The sequence below is a fragment of the Phyllobates terribilis genome, unplaced genomic scaffold, assembly GCF_046119375.1.
Source record: "Phyllobates terribilis strain yellow unplaced genomic scaffold, ASM4611937v1 Scaffold_56__1_contigs__length_8794411, whole genome shotgun sequence".
In the NCBI taxonomy this organism is placed as follows: Eukaryota; Metazoa; Chordata; class Amphibia; order Anura; family Dendrobatidae; genus Phyllobates; species Phyllobates terribilis.
In genome coordinates, this window is record NW_027362816.1 from 3,406,012 (window position 1) to 3,420,205 (window position 14,194).

Here is a 14,194-nt window from a genome sequence, read left to right on the forward strand (position 1 = left end):
AATGGACCAACTCCAACTCCTAAAATATATAATAAATTGGGTACAGTAGTTCAAATGTCTGTCTTATTCCTGATATAAGGGTCTACTCTTTTAGCTGAGATTAATCTGTGCTACAGTAAATTTATCACTTAAACATGAGCTATGTATGAGGGAGCCAGTGTCATGGAAATTGAGGAGTCGGAGGTTTGGCTTACCGACTCCACAGCCCTGGAAGAAACTGCTTGTTGTCTGTGGCCTAAAATATATAGGTTTTATTAGTAGGTGTAAAGAAGAAAACTAGATACTGTAAAACATAAATCTCCTGAAATCTTTCCCTTATTGTCTCCACTAATTGTATTATTACACAGGATTTTTATGTTGCATCTGCTCATCTTCTCATTCAGGTCTCTACAATATCGGATCCTCTCAGTGAATATCTTCTCTATAAGAGAGTTTTCCTGATTTACCCATCAAAGATGAATATGGACACAGACAAGATGGCTGAGAAAATATTACACCTCACCCTAGAGATTCTGAAAATATTACACCTCACCCTAGAGATTCTCTTCCGGCTTACTGGAGAGGTGAGAGATTCTGATGACGTCACATTACATCATTCTTATATATGGGAATAACAGATGGACAGAACTGGAGAGGTGAGGACTCTGGAAATGTCTGTAGTGAGATTTATTAATGTGTCTCTCCATAACCAGGATTACACAGTAGTGAAGAAGACCTCTAGTGAGCGCTGTCAGGACCCTTTGTCTGAGGGATGGGGAAGATCCCTGAGCCCAATCACGGAGCTTCCACCTCATCACCTGATACATGAGGACATCAATGACCACAAGATCCTAGATCTCACCTACAAGATGATTGAGCTGCTGACTGGAGAGGTGCCACTGCTGGGAATGCTGGGACATTTTATAGTAAAGCTATGAAGGGATCGGGGGGATGACTCTATCATTGTATGTGTCAGGTTCCTATAAGGTGTCAGGACATCACCGTCTATTTCTCCATGGAGGAGTGGGAGTATTTAGAAGGACACAAAGATCTGTACAAGGACGTCATGATGGAGGTTCCCCAGCCCCTCACATCACCAGGTAATAGACAGGACTAAATACACACGGCCTATAATTATCTGTATGTAAAGAATGAATTCAGTCCCTGTATGTGTTTCCTCCAGATCTATCCAGTAAGAGGACAACACCAGAGAGACGTACCTGTCTTCTTCTTCCACAGGACTGTAAACAAGAAGACCCCAATGTTCCTCAGGATCATCAGGTAGATGGCGAAAAAGTGTCATGAGATCTCCTCTATTATGTGTAGACGGCTGTGAAGGTCTTGTGTTTGGTCTTATTTTATCCACCAGTATTATATGTTTTATACTTGTGTAGTGAGAACGGTGGAGATGGCATGATTAGAGCTGATCATAGATGTGACTTGTACAATATTTGTTTCAGGGTGAAGATCTGACCCATAATAATACTACAGAGACATATGTGAGGGGTGATGAGCGGTGTAAAGAGGAGATTCCTACAGATAACCATCCAGGTGAGTAGTAACCACTAAATGCAGAGAAGTCACAGATTCTTCTCTGTCACCGGCTGTGGCTGGTTTACCGGTCATGTAGTCCGGCCGTATCACAATCGTGTGATCATTTTGCTTCTAGACGAAAACATTCTCCTCCACCAAAAACTGTTCAAATGACTTTGGGCGTTTAAACCCCTTTTCTATAGAACTTACAACCTGGAAGATCCACCTACCAACTGAAATTAGAAGATTATTTATGAAAGCCAAATACTAGAGATTTATATAAAAATTACTATTTTATTAATATTATATTAAAAAATTGAGACATTGATACACACTTGGGATTGCTGTATTGGGAAATTAATTTGGACTTTCCATCCCCATAGACTAACTTAGGCCGATGGGCCATTTCCCTGAAGAATCTATGAATAGAGGAAACACGTTGGGAGGCGCATAGGGATCATCATGTGGTGCCAACATAGGGTCAGCTGTGGACTGTCCTTGTAAGGGCAGAAGTTCTGAGGTATAGGGTCAGGCAATTGATGTATTTTTCCCTGTCTGAATCCAGATCTCTGAAAAGCCTGAGATGATGGGCCAGCATTTACTTCTCAGGTGAGATCTTTCCATACATTGATCTAGAACTAGATGGTTTAAGATCTTGCCTATTCACAGTACAGACCGAAAGTTTGGACACACCTTCTCATTTAAAGCTTTTTCTGTGTTTTCATGACTATGAAAATTGTACATTCACACTGAAGGCATCGAAACTATGAATTAACACATGTGGAATTATATACTTAACAAAAAGTGTGAAACAACTGAAAATATGTCTTATATTCTAGGTTCTTCAAAGTAGCCACCTTTTGCTTTGATGACTGCTTTGCACACTCTTGGCATTCTCTTGATGAGCTTCAAGAGGTAGTCACCGGAATTGGCTTTCACTTCACAGGTGTGCCCTGTCAGGTTTAATAAGTGGGATTTCTTGCCTTATAAATGGGGTTGGGACCATCAGTTGTGTTGTGCAGAAGTCAGGTGGATACACAGCTGATAGTCCTGCTGAATAGATTGTTAGAATTTGTATTATGGCAAGAAAAAAGCAGCTAAGTAAAGAAAAACGAGTGGCCATCATTACATTTAAAAATGAAGGTCAGTCAGTCCGAAAAATTGGGCAAACTTTTAAAGTGTCCTCAAGTGCAGTTGCAAAAACCATCAAGCACTACAAAGAAACTGGCTCACATGAGGACCGCCCCAGGAAAGGAAGACCAAGAGTCACCTCTGCTTATGAGGATAAGTTTATCCGAGTCACCAGCCTCAGAAATCGCAGCTTAACAGCAGCTCAGATTAGAGACCAGGTCAATGCCACACAGAGTTCTAGCAGCAGACACATCTCTACAACAACTGTTAAGAGGAGACGTTGTGTAGCAAGCCTTCATGGTAAAATAGCTGCTAGGAAACCACTGCTAAGGACAGGGAGCAAGCAGAAGAGACTTGTTTGGGCTAAAGAACACAAGAAATGGACATTAGACCAGTGGAAATCTGTGCTTTGGTCTCATGAGTCCAAATTTGAGATCTTTGGGTTCCAACCACCGTGTCTTTGTGCGACGCAGAAAAGGTGAACGGATGGACTCTACATGCCTGGTTCCCACCGTGAAGCATGAAGGAGGAGGTGTGATGGTGCTTTGCTGGTGACACTGTTGGGGATTTATTCAAAATTGAAGGCATACTGAACCCGCATGGCTACCACCGCATCTTGCAGCGGCATGCTATTCCATCCGGTTTGCGTTTAGTTGGACCATCATTTATTTTTCAACAGGACAATGACCCAAAACACACCTCCAGGCTGTGTAAGGGCTATTTGACCAAGAAGGAGAGTGATGGGGTGCTACGCCAGATGACCTGGCCTACACAGTCACCAGACCTGAACCCAATCGAGATGGTTTTGGGTGAGCTGGACCGCAGAGTGAAGGCAAAAGGGCCAACAAGTGCTAAGCATCTCTGGGAACTCCTTCAAGATTGTTGGAAGACCATTTCCGGTGACTACCTCTTGAAGCTCATCAAGAGAATGCCAAGAGTGAGCAAAGCAGTCATCAAAGCAAATGGTGGCTACTTTGAAGAACCTAGAATATAAGACATATTTTCAGTTGTTTCACACTTTTTTGTTAAGTACATAATTCCACATGTGTTAATTCATAGTTTTGATGCCTTCAGTGTGAATGTACAATTTTCATAGTCATGAAAATACATAAAAATCTTTAAATGAGAAGGTGTGTCCAAACTTTTGGTCTGTACTGTATATGTATTTGACTTCTATGTATGATATCCTAGTTTGTCCATTGCTTGAGGATTCATTAATGATGCATGAATTGGAGGAGTGAAAAGCTACTGATATTGTGAGATATTATTCCTTTGGACTGAATGGGAATAAGTCATATTGAACTGAAGGACCAGCCAAAGGGATGGCTATTTAATAGAGTGGCTATTAAGTATGCAAGCTATTATTTTCTGATTATAGGAGGTCCTAGAGAGTATTGTTTTGTCTACTTTATACTATGGATCTAAGGATAAATTTGGAAATTATTTGATTATATATCTATCCAATACTGTCCTAAACTAAATTTTTCTAGTTTGTGGCGTCTGTCTTTTTGAATAACATTTTTTTAATAAAATAGTAATTTTGTGTGCCATGATATATCTTTAAGCTGTGCGTGGCTGATGGCTGTAATATACATTTATTCACGCCTGCAGGAGATATGACATGACTCAAGCCCTGATTTTATGGATTCACTCCACGTCATAAGTTATATATCGATCGTAAAGAATTCAGATACAATCTATCCTGAAATGGGGAGCACTAATACTTTCTCTACTCTTCTGGTCAAGACTCATAGTAGCTCCAATGGTCCACCATAAATAAGTGCATCTCTGGTTTAGTGTTGGAGATCTACCCCCAAACACACGTTCTTGTTGGGGATGTAACATGTTTTTTTATTCTGTCTTTTTTTTTTACAGGTTCATTCTGTATGATAGTTTGATTGTGGTGGGATCGGCCTGCCTCACTTATGTGAGTCCGTAACTCCCTGGTAGTCTTCAAAAAAAGGTCTCCATTGTCTCTTCCAAATGCCCTAGATCTAAATTTAAGACACCTCCGCTGTGCACTATTATAAAAAGTTATCATTAAATGTATATTTCTTCTTGAAATACATTTGACAGATAATATTGGCCCTTACTATAGTTTAAATTGCCAGGAACTACCAAGAAACATACTCTAATTATCCCAGAGAGGTTTCACCGCTAGTTACTTTTTTTTGATCTTTTCATTAGATGTGTTATTATAGTCTGTACTTACACAAAGACCCCTAGGCTTGGGCTACGGTGTTGCCTGCTGTTCTGTGGTGTGAGATGACAAGAAGAATGGTCAGGTGGCCAGATCAGAACCAGGAGGGCAGAGAAAATACTAAATCAGAAGACACAATAGTAGTCACGTAGTAAACGGGTAGGGATCACAAGAAGAAACTAAGAAGAACCAGAGGAGAAGAAGGCTGTATCTGGCAGCTTCCGGCATTATGCATGAGCTTTAGTAGGGTGTGGTGCTTTCCATTTGAGTTAAGTAGGGAGCAGATTTGACTTTGGAAGAGCGGATTTTGCTGGATTGGTTTATGGAAGCCATGTTGGTTTTCAAGAGCCTTTGAGCCACTAATGATGTGGAAATTTCTGTTTTTCCATTGACAGATGATGGACCTGAGTGGGGGCTTGTTTCTTTATGAGACGAATAGAAGTTTTTATTGGTATCATTTTCGCATAGTTCATATTTGGGAGGCAGAATGAACAAACAGTTGAACACCAAGCTTTCCTGGTTCAAGCTATGAGGTTTTCTATTAGACTGTGAAATGTCATTCACTGTCATTCTGTCAATAACTTGCCATTTCTACAGACAGTTTCAGTAGAAATGTTCAAAAAATTTATTTTAAGAATATTTTATTCAAATATAATATTTTTTTTTTTACTTAGCAGATGACTGTACCAGGAGATCAGAGGGACGGCCGACATCTTCAATTTTCAAATCAGTTGAACTTGAGATCCCACAGGATACAATTGAAGGGAATGCCATTACTCCAGATATACCATCATCCCCTTACAGCAAAGATGTGTCATCTGATCCTTTGAAACAGGTCCTATCTTCTGATTCATTACCGACTACTAAGAAAAATCAAAGTCACAAAATAAGCATTAAAAAACTAATTGCTCCGAAAGCTAAGAAGCCATTTTCACAGTCAGAATATGGAAATAGTTTTCCCCTCAAAAAGTTTTTTCTTAAACATCAAAAAATTCACACAGCAAAGAATAATTTTTCTTGTTCCAAGTGTATGAAATGTTTTAACAAGAAATCAAGTCTTCTTAGTCACCAGAGAACTCACACAGGGGAGAAACCTTTTTCATGTTCAGAATGTGGGAAATATTTTAACGTGAAATCAAATCTTCTTAGTCACCAGAGAACTCACACAGGGGAGAAGCCTTTTTCATGTTCAGAATGTGGGAAATGTTTTACAGTGAAATCAACTCTTGTTACACATCTTCGAACTCACACAGGGGAGAAGCCTTTTTCATGTTCAGAATGTGGGAAATGTTTTAACAAGAAATCACCTCTTGTTACACATCAGAGAACGCACACAGGGGAGAAGCCTTTTTCCTGCTCAGAATGTGGGAAATGTTTTAACCAGAAATCAGCTCTTGTTACACATCAGAGAACGCACACAGGGGAGAAGCCTTTTTCATGTTTAGAATGTGGGAAATGTTTTAACCAGAAAACAGATCTTGTTGCACATCAGAGAACTCACACAGGGGAGAAGCCTTTTTCCTGTTCAGAATGTGGGAAATGTTTTAACCAAAAATCAGCTCTTGTTACACATCAGAGAACTCACACAGGAAAGATGCCTTTTACATGTTCAGAATGTGGGAAATGTTTTACACAGAAATCAAGTCTTAACAAACATCAGAGCATTCACACAGGGGAGAAGCCTTTTTCATTTTCAGAATGTGGGAAATGTTTTAACCAGAAATTAGTTCTTGTTACACATCAGAGAACTCACACAGGGGAAAAGCCTTTTTCATGTTCAGAATGTGGGAAATGTTTTACAGGGAAATCAAATGTTGTTAAGCACCAGAGAACTCACACTGGGGAAAAGCTTTTTTCATGTTCAGAATGTGGGAAATGTTTTACACAGAAATCAAGTCTTAAAAAACATCAGAGCATTCACACAGGGGAGAAGCCTTTTTCATGTTCAGATTGTGGGAAATGTTTTAAACAGAAAGCGCATCTTGATAGACATCAGAGAAGTCACAGAGGGGAGAAGCCTTTTTTATATCCTTAATGTGGAAAAAATTTACTTGAAAAGACACATTTTTAGCAAGAAAAAATCGTGCTAATAAGCGAGTGCGTCTTATAGACTGGAGGTAGTTTCCTGTGACCGAGAACAATGAGACAGTGTCCTTCCTGATCAGTGAGAGAACTGCTTTCTCCTCCAGACCCACACTTATCTAACTGATTGGTGCAGAGCAGGAGAGGAAGGTACCGGGACGTGGCCAGAGGCTGCACATCCTGACTGAGCAGCTGAAGAACCTTCCACCCGACTAGCTCAAGGACCTGTCAGGTCATGTAACACTGTTTTACATATTTTTTAAAAGTTGTCAGGTTCCGTTATGAACTGAGCCATTTCTTAATGAGTTTGGCCTCCTAAATGCAAATTGGACAATGAGTTTTCCTTTTACTGCTGCATATAATTGATGATAAAAGTTTCAGTACTTTGAAACATTATTATTTTTGTAAATATACAGATGCAGAATATTTTGTTATGCCATTTTTTTGATATTTATTTAGAGAAAACTTAGCAACAGTTCAAATAACTAAAACCTGTCTAAACACTATTGCGAATTATAAACAGTTACAGAAATTGCACTACAAAACCTGGTCCTCATTCAGTGACAACTCTTTTTTTGCTTGCTTCTTGCACTCATGCATTGGATCATCTCTTAAAATTATGCAACAGTAATCTGCAAGCATTGAAAGATTCCATTTTCCTTTATATCTTTTCTCCATAGCTGCAATATGTTGGTTATATCTCTCATCTCTCACCATCCTCATCTCTCACAACTCCACAGTTTGGTGGAAGAAAAGTCTAGAATGTAATAAATTAATCATTAAGAACATGTTACAGCCAAGATCCTTATATGTTTTGAGGAGAAATAACACCAACTCTTCATAGTTACTGCTCTTGAGTTTCCCAAAAACTTAATTACCACAAATGCAAATGTAAACCATGCAGCCTTTTCCTTGCCCTGCAACAAATGAAGAGACTCCTCATCTTGAAGAAGCTAACAAATCTGAGGTCCAATATAGACTCCTTTTATATTTGCTTCACTTAACCTTGGAAAGTTATCAATCAGATGTATGAATGGTTTTACATTTTTATCTATTGCCTTTACAAAGTTCTTCATTAGGCCCAACTTGATAAGGTTTTGTTACCACCATTGCCCAGGTGGGTCCTCAACTTCTGGATGCAGGACAGTTTACTCCCTTACTGAAGTGAATGTCGGAGAGGCCAGTCCCTTTTTTTGTAGCAATATTCTTTTGAATGACTATCCCACTCACACAGAAAGCAGCAGTACTTTTGAGTATCCACCCAGGAGACCAAGTAAGAGGGCAACAACCGTGACGACATGCGAACAAGCAGATGTAGGAGCTCCTGCCGAGCATCTAGCTATTTATCCAATATAGGACCTGACGACTATCCTGAAAATCATCATACATCTACCAGTTAACTGTCTGAGTGTGGAAGTACTTTGCTCCAGGGGAAAAAATGACCAGGAAAATCCACAGAAAGACTGCAGGAGAAGCAGGCTTTCAGCTCCAAGATGACACCATGGTCATCACACTGGAGACAGATTGAGCAGGGGAGACAAGGAGGAGGGAAGTGGTGACCAGATTGGTGCAATTTGCCTGCACAGAAACACAGGTCTCAGCAGGTGACAATGGCCTTCTTATAGCAGCTACCCCGCACCTGTGCAGGAGCTCAAAGTGGAAGAGTTGGGTGAGCAGGAGATGGGAGAGGCAGCCGCGTTGAAGGGGACGAAAAGACCACAAAATTGCATGTGGCACAATACTCACTGCCCCACGGCCTAATCTGCAACAATGGGACATATACAGTTAGATCCATATATATTTGGACAGAGACAACATTTTTCTAATTTTGGTTCTAGACATTACCACAATGAATTTTAAACAAAACAATTCAGATGTAGTTGAGTTCAGACTTTCAGCTTTCATTTGAGGGTATCTACATTAAAATTGGATGAAGGGTTTAGGAGTTTCAGCTCCTTAACATGTGCCACCCTGTTTTTAAAGGGACCAAAAGTAATTGGACAAATTAAATAATTGTAAATAAAATGTTAATTTCTAGTACTTGGTTGAAAACCCTTTGTTGGCAATGACTGCCTGAAGTCTTGAACTCATGGACATCACCAGACGCTGTGTTTCCTCCTTTTTGATGCTCTGCCAGGCCTTCACTGCGGTGGTTTTCAGTTGCTCTTTGTTTGTGGGCCTTTAGTCTTTAACAAGTGAAATCCATGCTCAATTGGGTTGAGATCAGGTGACTGACTTGGTCATTCAAGAATATTCCACTTCTTTGCTTTAATAAACTCCTGGGTTGCTTTGGCTTTATGTTTTGGGTCATTGTCCATCTGTAGTATGAAACGACGACCAATCAGTTTGGCTGCATTTGGCTGGATCTGAGCACACAGTATGGCTCTGAATACATCAGAATTAATTCGGCTGCTTCTGTCCTGTGTCACATCATCAATAAACACTAGTGACCCAGTGCCACTGGCAGCCATGCATGCCCAAGCCATCACACTGCCTCCGCCGTGTTTTACAGATGATGTGGTATGCTTTGGATCATGAGCTGTACCACGCCTTCGCCATACTTTCTCTTTCCATCATTCTGGCAGAGGTTGATCTTGGTTTCACCTGTCCAAAGAATGTTCTTCCAGAACTGTGCTGGCTTTTTTAGATGTTTTTTAGCAAAGTACAGTCTAGCCTTTTTATTCTTGATGCTTATGAGTGGCTTGCACTGTGCAGTGAACCCTCTGTATTTACTTTCATGCAGTCTTCTCTTTATGGTAGATTTGGATATTGATACGCCTACCTCCTGGAGAGTGTTGTTCACTTGGTTGGCTGTTGTGAAGGGGTTTTTCTTCACCATGGAGATTATTCTGCGATCATCCACCACTGTTGTCTTCCGTGGGCACCCAGGTCTTTTTGCATTGATGAGTTCACCAGTGCTTTCTTTCTTTCTCAGGATGAACCAAACTGTAGATTTTGCCACTCCTAATATTGTAGCAATTTCTCGGATGGGTTTTTTCTGTTTTTGCAGCTTAATGATGGCTTGTTTCACCTGCATGGAGAGCTCCTTTGACCGCATGTTTACTTCACAGCAAAACCTTCCAAATGCAAGAACCACACCTCAAATCAACTCCAGGCCTTTTATCTGCTTAATTGAGAATGACATAATGAAGGGATTGCCCACACCTGTCCATGAAATAGCCTTGGAATCAATTGTCCAATTACTTTTGGTCCCTTTAAAAACAGGGTGGCACATGTTAAGGAGCTGAATCTCCTAAACCCTTCATCCAATTTTAATGTGGATACCCTCAAATGAAAGCTGAAAGTCTGAACTTCAACTGCATCTGAATTGTTTTGTTTAAAATTCATTGTGGTAATGTCTAGAACCAAAATTAGAAAAATGTTGTCTCTGTCCAAATATATATGGACCTAACTGTAGGTACCCGAGGAACCTACTTTAAAAGATGTTTTCATTGCAGGGGTACATTGGAAATTCTCTCGATCTGCTTTGAATGTACATTTTGGTGGTCTTAAAGAGATAGCAGGTATGCGACACAAACTGCAGAAAATAGCAGGCGCTGTGGAAGGCGAGTCAGCGCCATTGATGATCAGATAGCCGATACAAGGAATGAGAACAGGCTTGCAGCACAGCATATATCAGCACTTCTGACAGAAACTGATGATCTTTAAAATAGGTCAAGACTCAATGATATACTACTTATTGGTGTGCCTGAAAAATAGAAGGCTCCTTTCCTACTGAATTCTTGGAAAACTGGATGAAATTAATAATCAGGCTTGAAACCTTAACCCCACCCTATAAGCTGTAGAATGAGCTCATAGGGTGCCGACGCATCCTCTGCCTCCTGAGCTTCCACAAAGACATGTGCTGGCTAAAGTTTTACACTACCGGGACAGAGATATTATCCTGTGACAGGCAAGGGATCACCCCGATGTAACAATCAATGGGTCCAAAATCTTGATCTTTCCAGATTATTCTATAGAAGTGCAGAAACAAAGAGCCAGATTCATTGATATCAAAAAACATCTGAGAGATCTGTATGTTCCATATTCAATTATTAAAGTTAATAACCCTTTCTGAATTGACGTCTTCAATAAACCAGCAGCCTGGGAAGTATCCACAAATATCTCCAGATCCTGATATTCAATGATCTACCCTGCCAAGTTAAGGGTGGTAGCCCGAGGTACTGTGGACTTTATTCAAGATTCATAAACCCTTCACTGGCTGGATATGAATGAGAGGATAAAATATGAAATACACCGGGATCACATTCAGGATGTTACAAGTTGAAGATCCTGTGGTACAAACCCTAATTCTTCAAAAACACAGTGATCCGTGAGTGTATGGGAAGAAGTGTCCCTGCTTGTTGGACAGTTCTTTACAAATGTTGTTTTTTCTTCAGGTTCTATTATGATTATATCACAGTCCTTATGTCTAATTGGGGTTGAATTATCCCCCAAGGAGACTTAAGTTCTAGGGGGGATTTTCCCATATGTTCAACAGTGACTGAGCCGCCATTTTTTCTACTTTAAAAGCGACAGCTATGGAAATACTTCACCCAGTCTCTCACCCGGAGAAAGGTGTTTTATATCTGACTATTATGGTTGGGGTTGTATAGGGAGGGGGGGTCTTTTTTATTTTTTGGGGTATGTTTTATATTGTTGACAACCTTGTAATATGCGGTTAACGAGCTATGTAAAATGGAAATGCTCTGCTGATAGGATATTGGAAACGACATATCTAATACATTAAATATGGAGGGGTCAGTGATAATAGTTAGCTGGAATGTAAGGGGTCTTTCTTTTAGTGATAAGACAGGTGATCTTTCAGTATTTCCAAATGGAAAAACCTGCTCTGATTTGTCTGCAAGAAACACATCTTACCTCTGAGAAACTTCATCTACTAAACAAGAAGTGGTTACAGCCGACTATCACTCCACGCGCTCTCCATACTGTCGGGGAGTTGGTATATTAGTACACCCTAGTGCACAATGTGAGCGTCTCACAGTGATAATAGATACAGAGGGTCAGTACGTATGTTTGTTCTGTAAGTTCTTACTAAATCTCTATTAATAATCTCTATCTACATACCACCACATTCCAGGAAAATTATACATAAATCATACGTAAATTCTCACTATTATTGCCTCTTCTTTAATAATATACTGGACTCTCACTGGGATAGAGGGAGGCATGACGCTAAGAGGGTAGACGGCAATTGTATCCCTTTTGGTCACTTACTTAAGGAGACAGCTGTAATTGCTCTTTGGAGAGTCCGTCCTCCTATTGTATACCAATACTCAAGTTTTTCGTCCACATTCTCCTCTTTGTCAAGAATGAACTTGGCTCTTGGAAATGAACTGATGCAGGATCTTATATCTGACATCAGCTCCTGCCCAGAGCGCTATCCCATCATTCTCCTCTGTGTCTCCCTAAGCTTAATCTCCAAATGCAGTATGGAGCAATATATGGGGTCCATTATTCTGTATGGAGCATTATATCAGGCTCATTATTCGGTATGAAGCATTATATAAGGCCTATTATTCTGTATGGGGCATTATATGGGGTCCATTATTCTGTATCGAGAATTATATGGGGCTCATGATACTCTATGGAGCATAATAAAGGAGTCCATTATTCTGTATGGAGTATTATATGGGGTCCATTATTGTTATGCACACGCCCGGGCTAAGCGGCGTGTGCGTGTGATTGGTAGTGATTCCACTGGACCGTGCCGGAGAGTGAATGCCTGGAGGGGCGTGACTAAGTATTCACCCGATCCGACCAGGGTCGCACAACGGCATACGACGCCAGTGCACCAAGGAGGAACCGAGCAGAGGGACCAGGTGCTACTCCAGGACAGACCCCGGACACGGCTGTTGACCCACACAGGGAAATACAGGAACAGGCTGGTAGGCTGGCACACAGACTGGAGGGTATAGGCAGGCACGACTGGTATGCAGGCAGGCGGGTATGCAGGCAGGGGGGTAAAGGCAAGCACAGCTAGAGTGCAGACAGGGAGGCACTAGCAGGTAGGAACACAGGCGGGATAGGACCCAGTACACACCGGGACTCAGGAACAATACAGGCAGAGGGTTACAGGCAAGCACAGCTAGAGTGCAGACAAGGCTGAGCAGGGAGGACAGGGCTCTGTTCACACGGAACAGACAGGAAGGGAAAGACAGAGCCAGATACTCACACAGTACTTGCAGAGACAACAAGCAGGAGTTAGGTACGAGTTCAGACTCTGCAGAAAAAGGAAGGGAACGGACATAGAGGCAAAACAGGTAAAGGACAGGAGAGAGTTCAGACTGGAACTGAGTGTACGGAGGAGACCGACACTGCAGAGGGATACAGGAGCGGGTCTGGGAATACGGCCCCCAGAGAGGCGGAACGAACAGGCAAGGAGCGTGTTCAGACAGGACAGACCAGACGCAGGAGCGGGTCTAGGAAATCGGCCTCTAGAAGGCGGAACGAACAGGCAAGGAGCGTGTTCAGACAGGACAGACAAGATACAGGAACGGGTCTAGGTAATCGGCCCCTAGAAGGCAGGAGGAACAGGCTAGGAGCGTGTTCAGACAGGATAGAAAAGAGAACACAGAAAGGACTCAGTTCAGACACGGGAGCTGATACCGCAAAGCAGGAGACATACAGGACTCAGTTCAGACACGGGAGCTGAAACCGCAAAGCAGGAGACATACAGGACTCAGTTCAGACACGGGAGCTGATACCGCAAAGCAGGAGACATACAGGACACAGTTCAGACACGGGAGCTGATACCGCAAAGCAGGAGACATACAGGACTCAGTTCAGACACGGGAACTGATACAAAAAGCAGGAGACGAGAGACGGGACCTGGCACCTTCAGAGTGCAAGCACACAATGAAGGAAACACTATGCTCAGGCAGGGATAGAAGGGAGCTGCTGAGCTATATACCAAGTGACAGACAGCAATAGGCTGAGGACGCACAAGGGGTGTGACCCACAGCAGGTACAAAAGGCAGGAAGTGATCGGGCGCCGCCCTTAAGCAGCAGAAACACACAAACAGACAGCATGGAGGGAAGCCAGAGAGACATTCTGGACAGGAGATCAAGTGCGCCCTCTTGCACAGTGGGAGATGGACCACCATGCAAGGACGCCGCCAGGTATGTTACAGTACCTCCCCCCTTACGCCCCCTCTTCTTCAGGCCTGCCAGAATCTTCCGCAGGGAATTCGAGGGCCAGTCGTTCACTGGGTTGGAGGGGGACAGAGACTTAAGGGTAATCTCTGC

At 41.9% G+C, this 14,194-nt stretch overlaps 1 protein-coding gene across 1 annotated transcript; it reads left to right on the forward strand.

The window, feature by feature from the left end:
• The first annotated feature begins 524 nt into the window (after nucleotides 1-524).
• LOC141192234 (uncharacterized) lies at nucleotides 525-7,351 on the forward strand. The gene is made up of 6 exons (XM_073661724.1): nucleotides 525-563; nucleotides 693-872; nucleotides 956-1,079; nucleotides 1,163-1,260; nucleotides 1,440-1,530; nucleotides 5,521-7,351. Exons 2-6 carry the CDS (start codon nucleotides 849-851, stop codon nucleotides 6,876-6,878), a joined length of 1,695 nt encoding a protein of 564 aa, XP_073517825.1. The 5' UTR covers nucleotides 525-563; nucleotides 693-848; the 3' UTR covers nucleotides 6,879-7,351.
• Nucleotides 7,352-14,194: the final 6,843 nt, after the last annotated feature.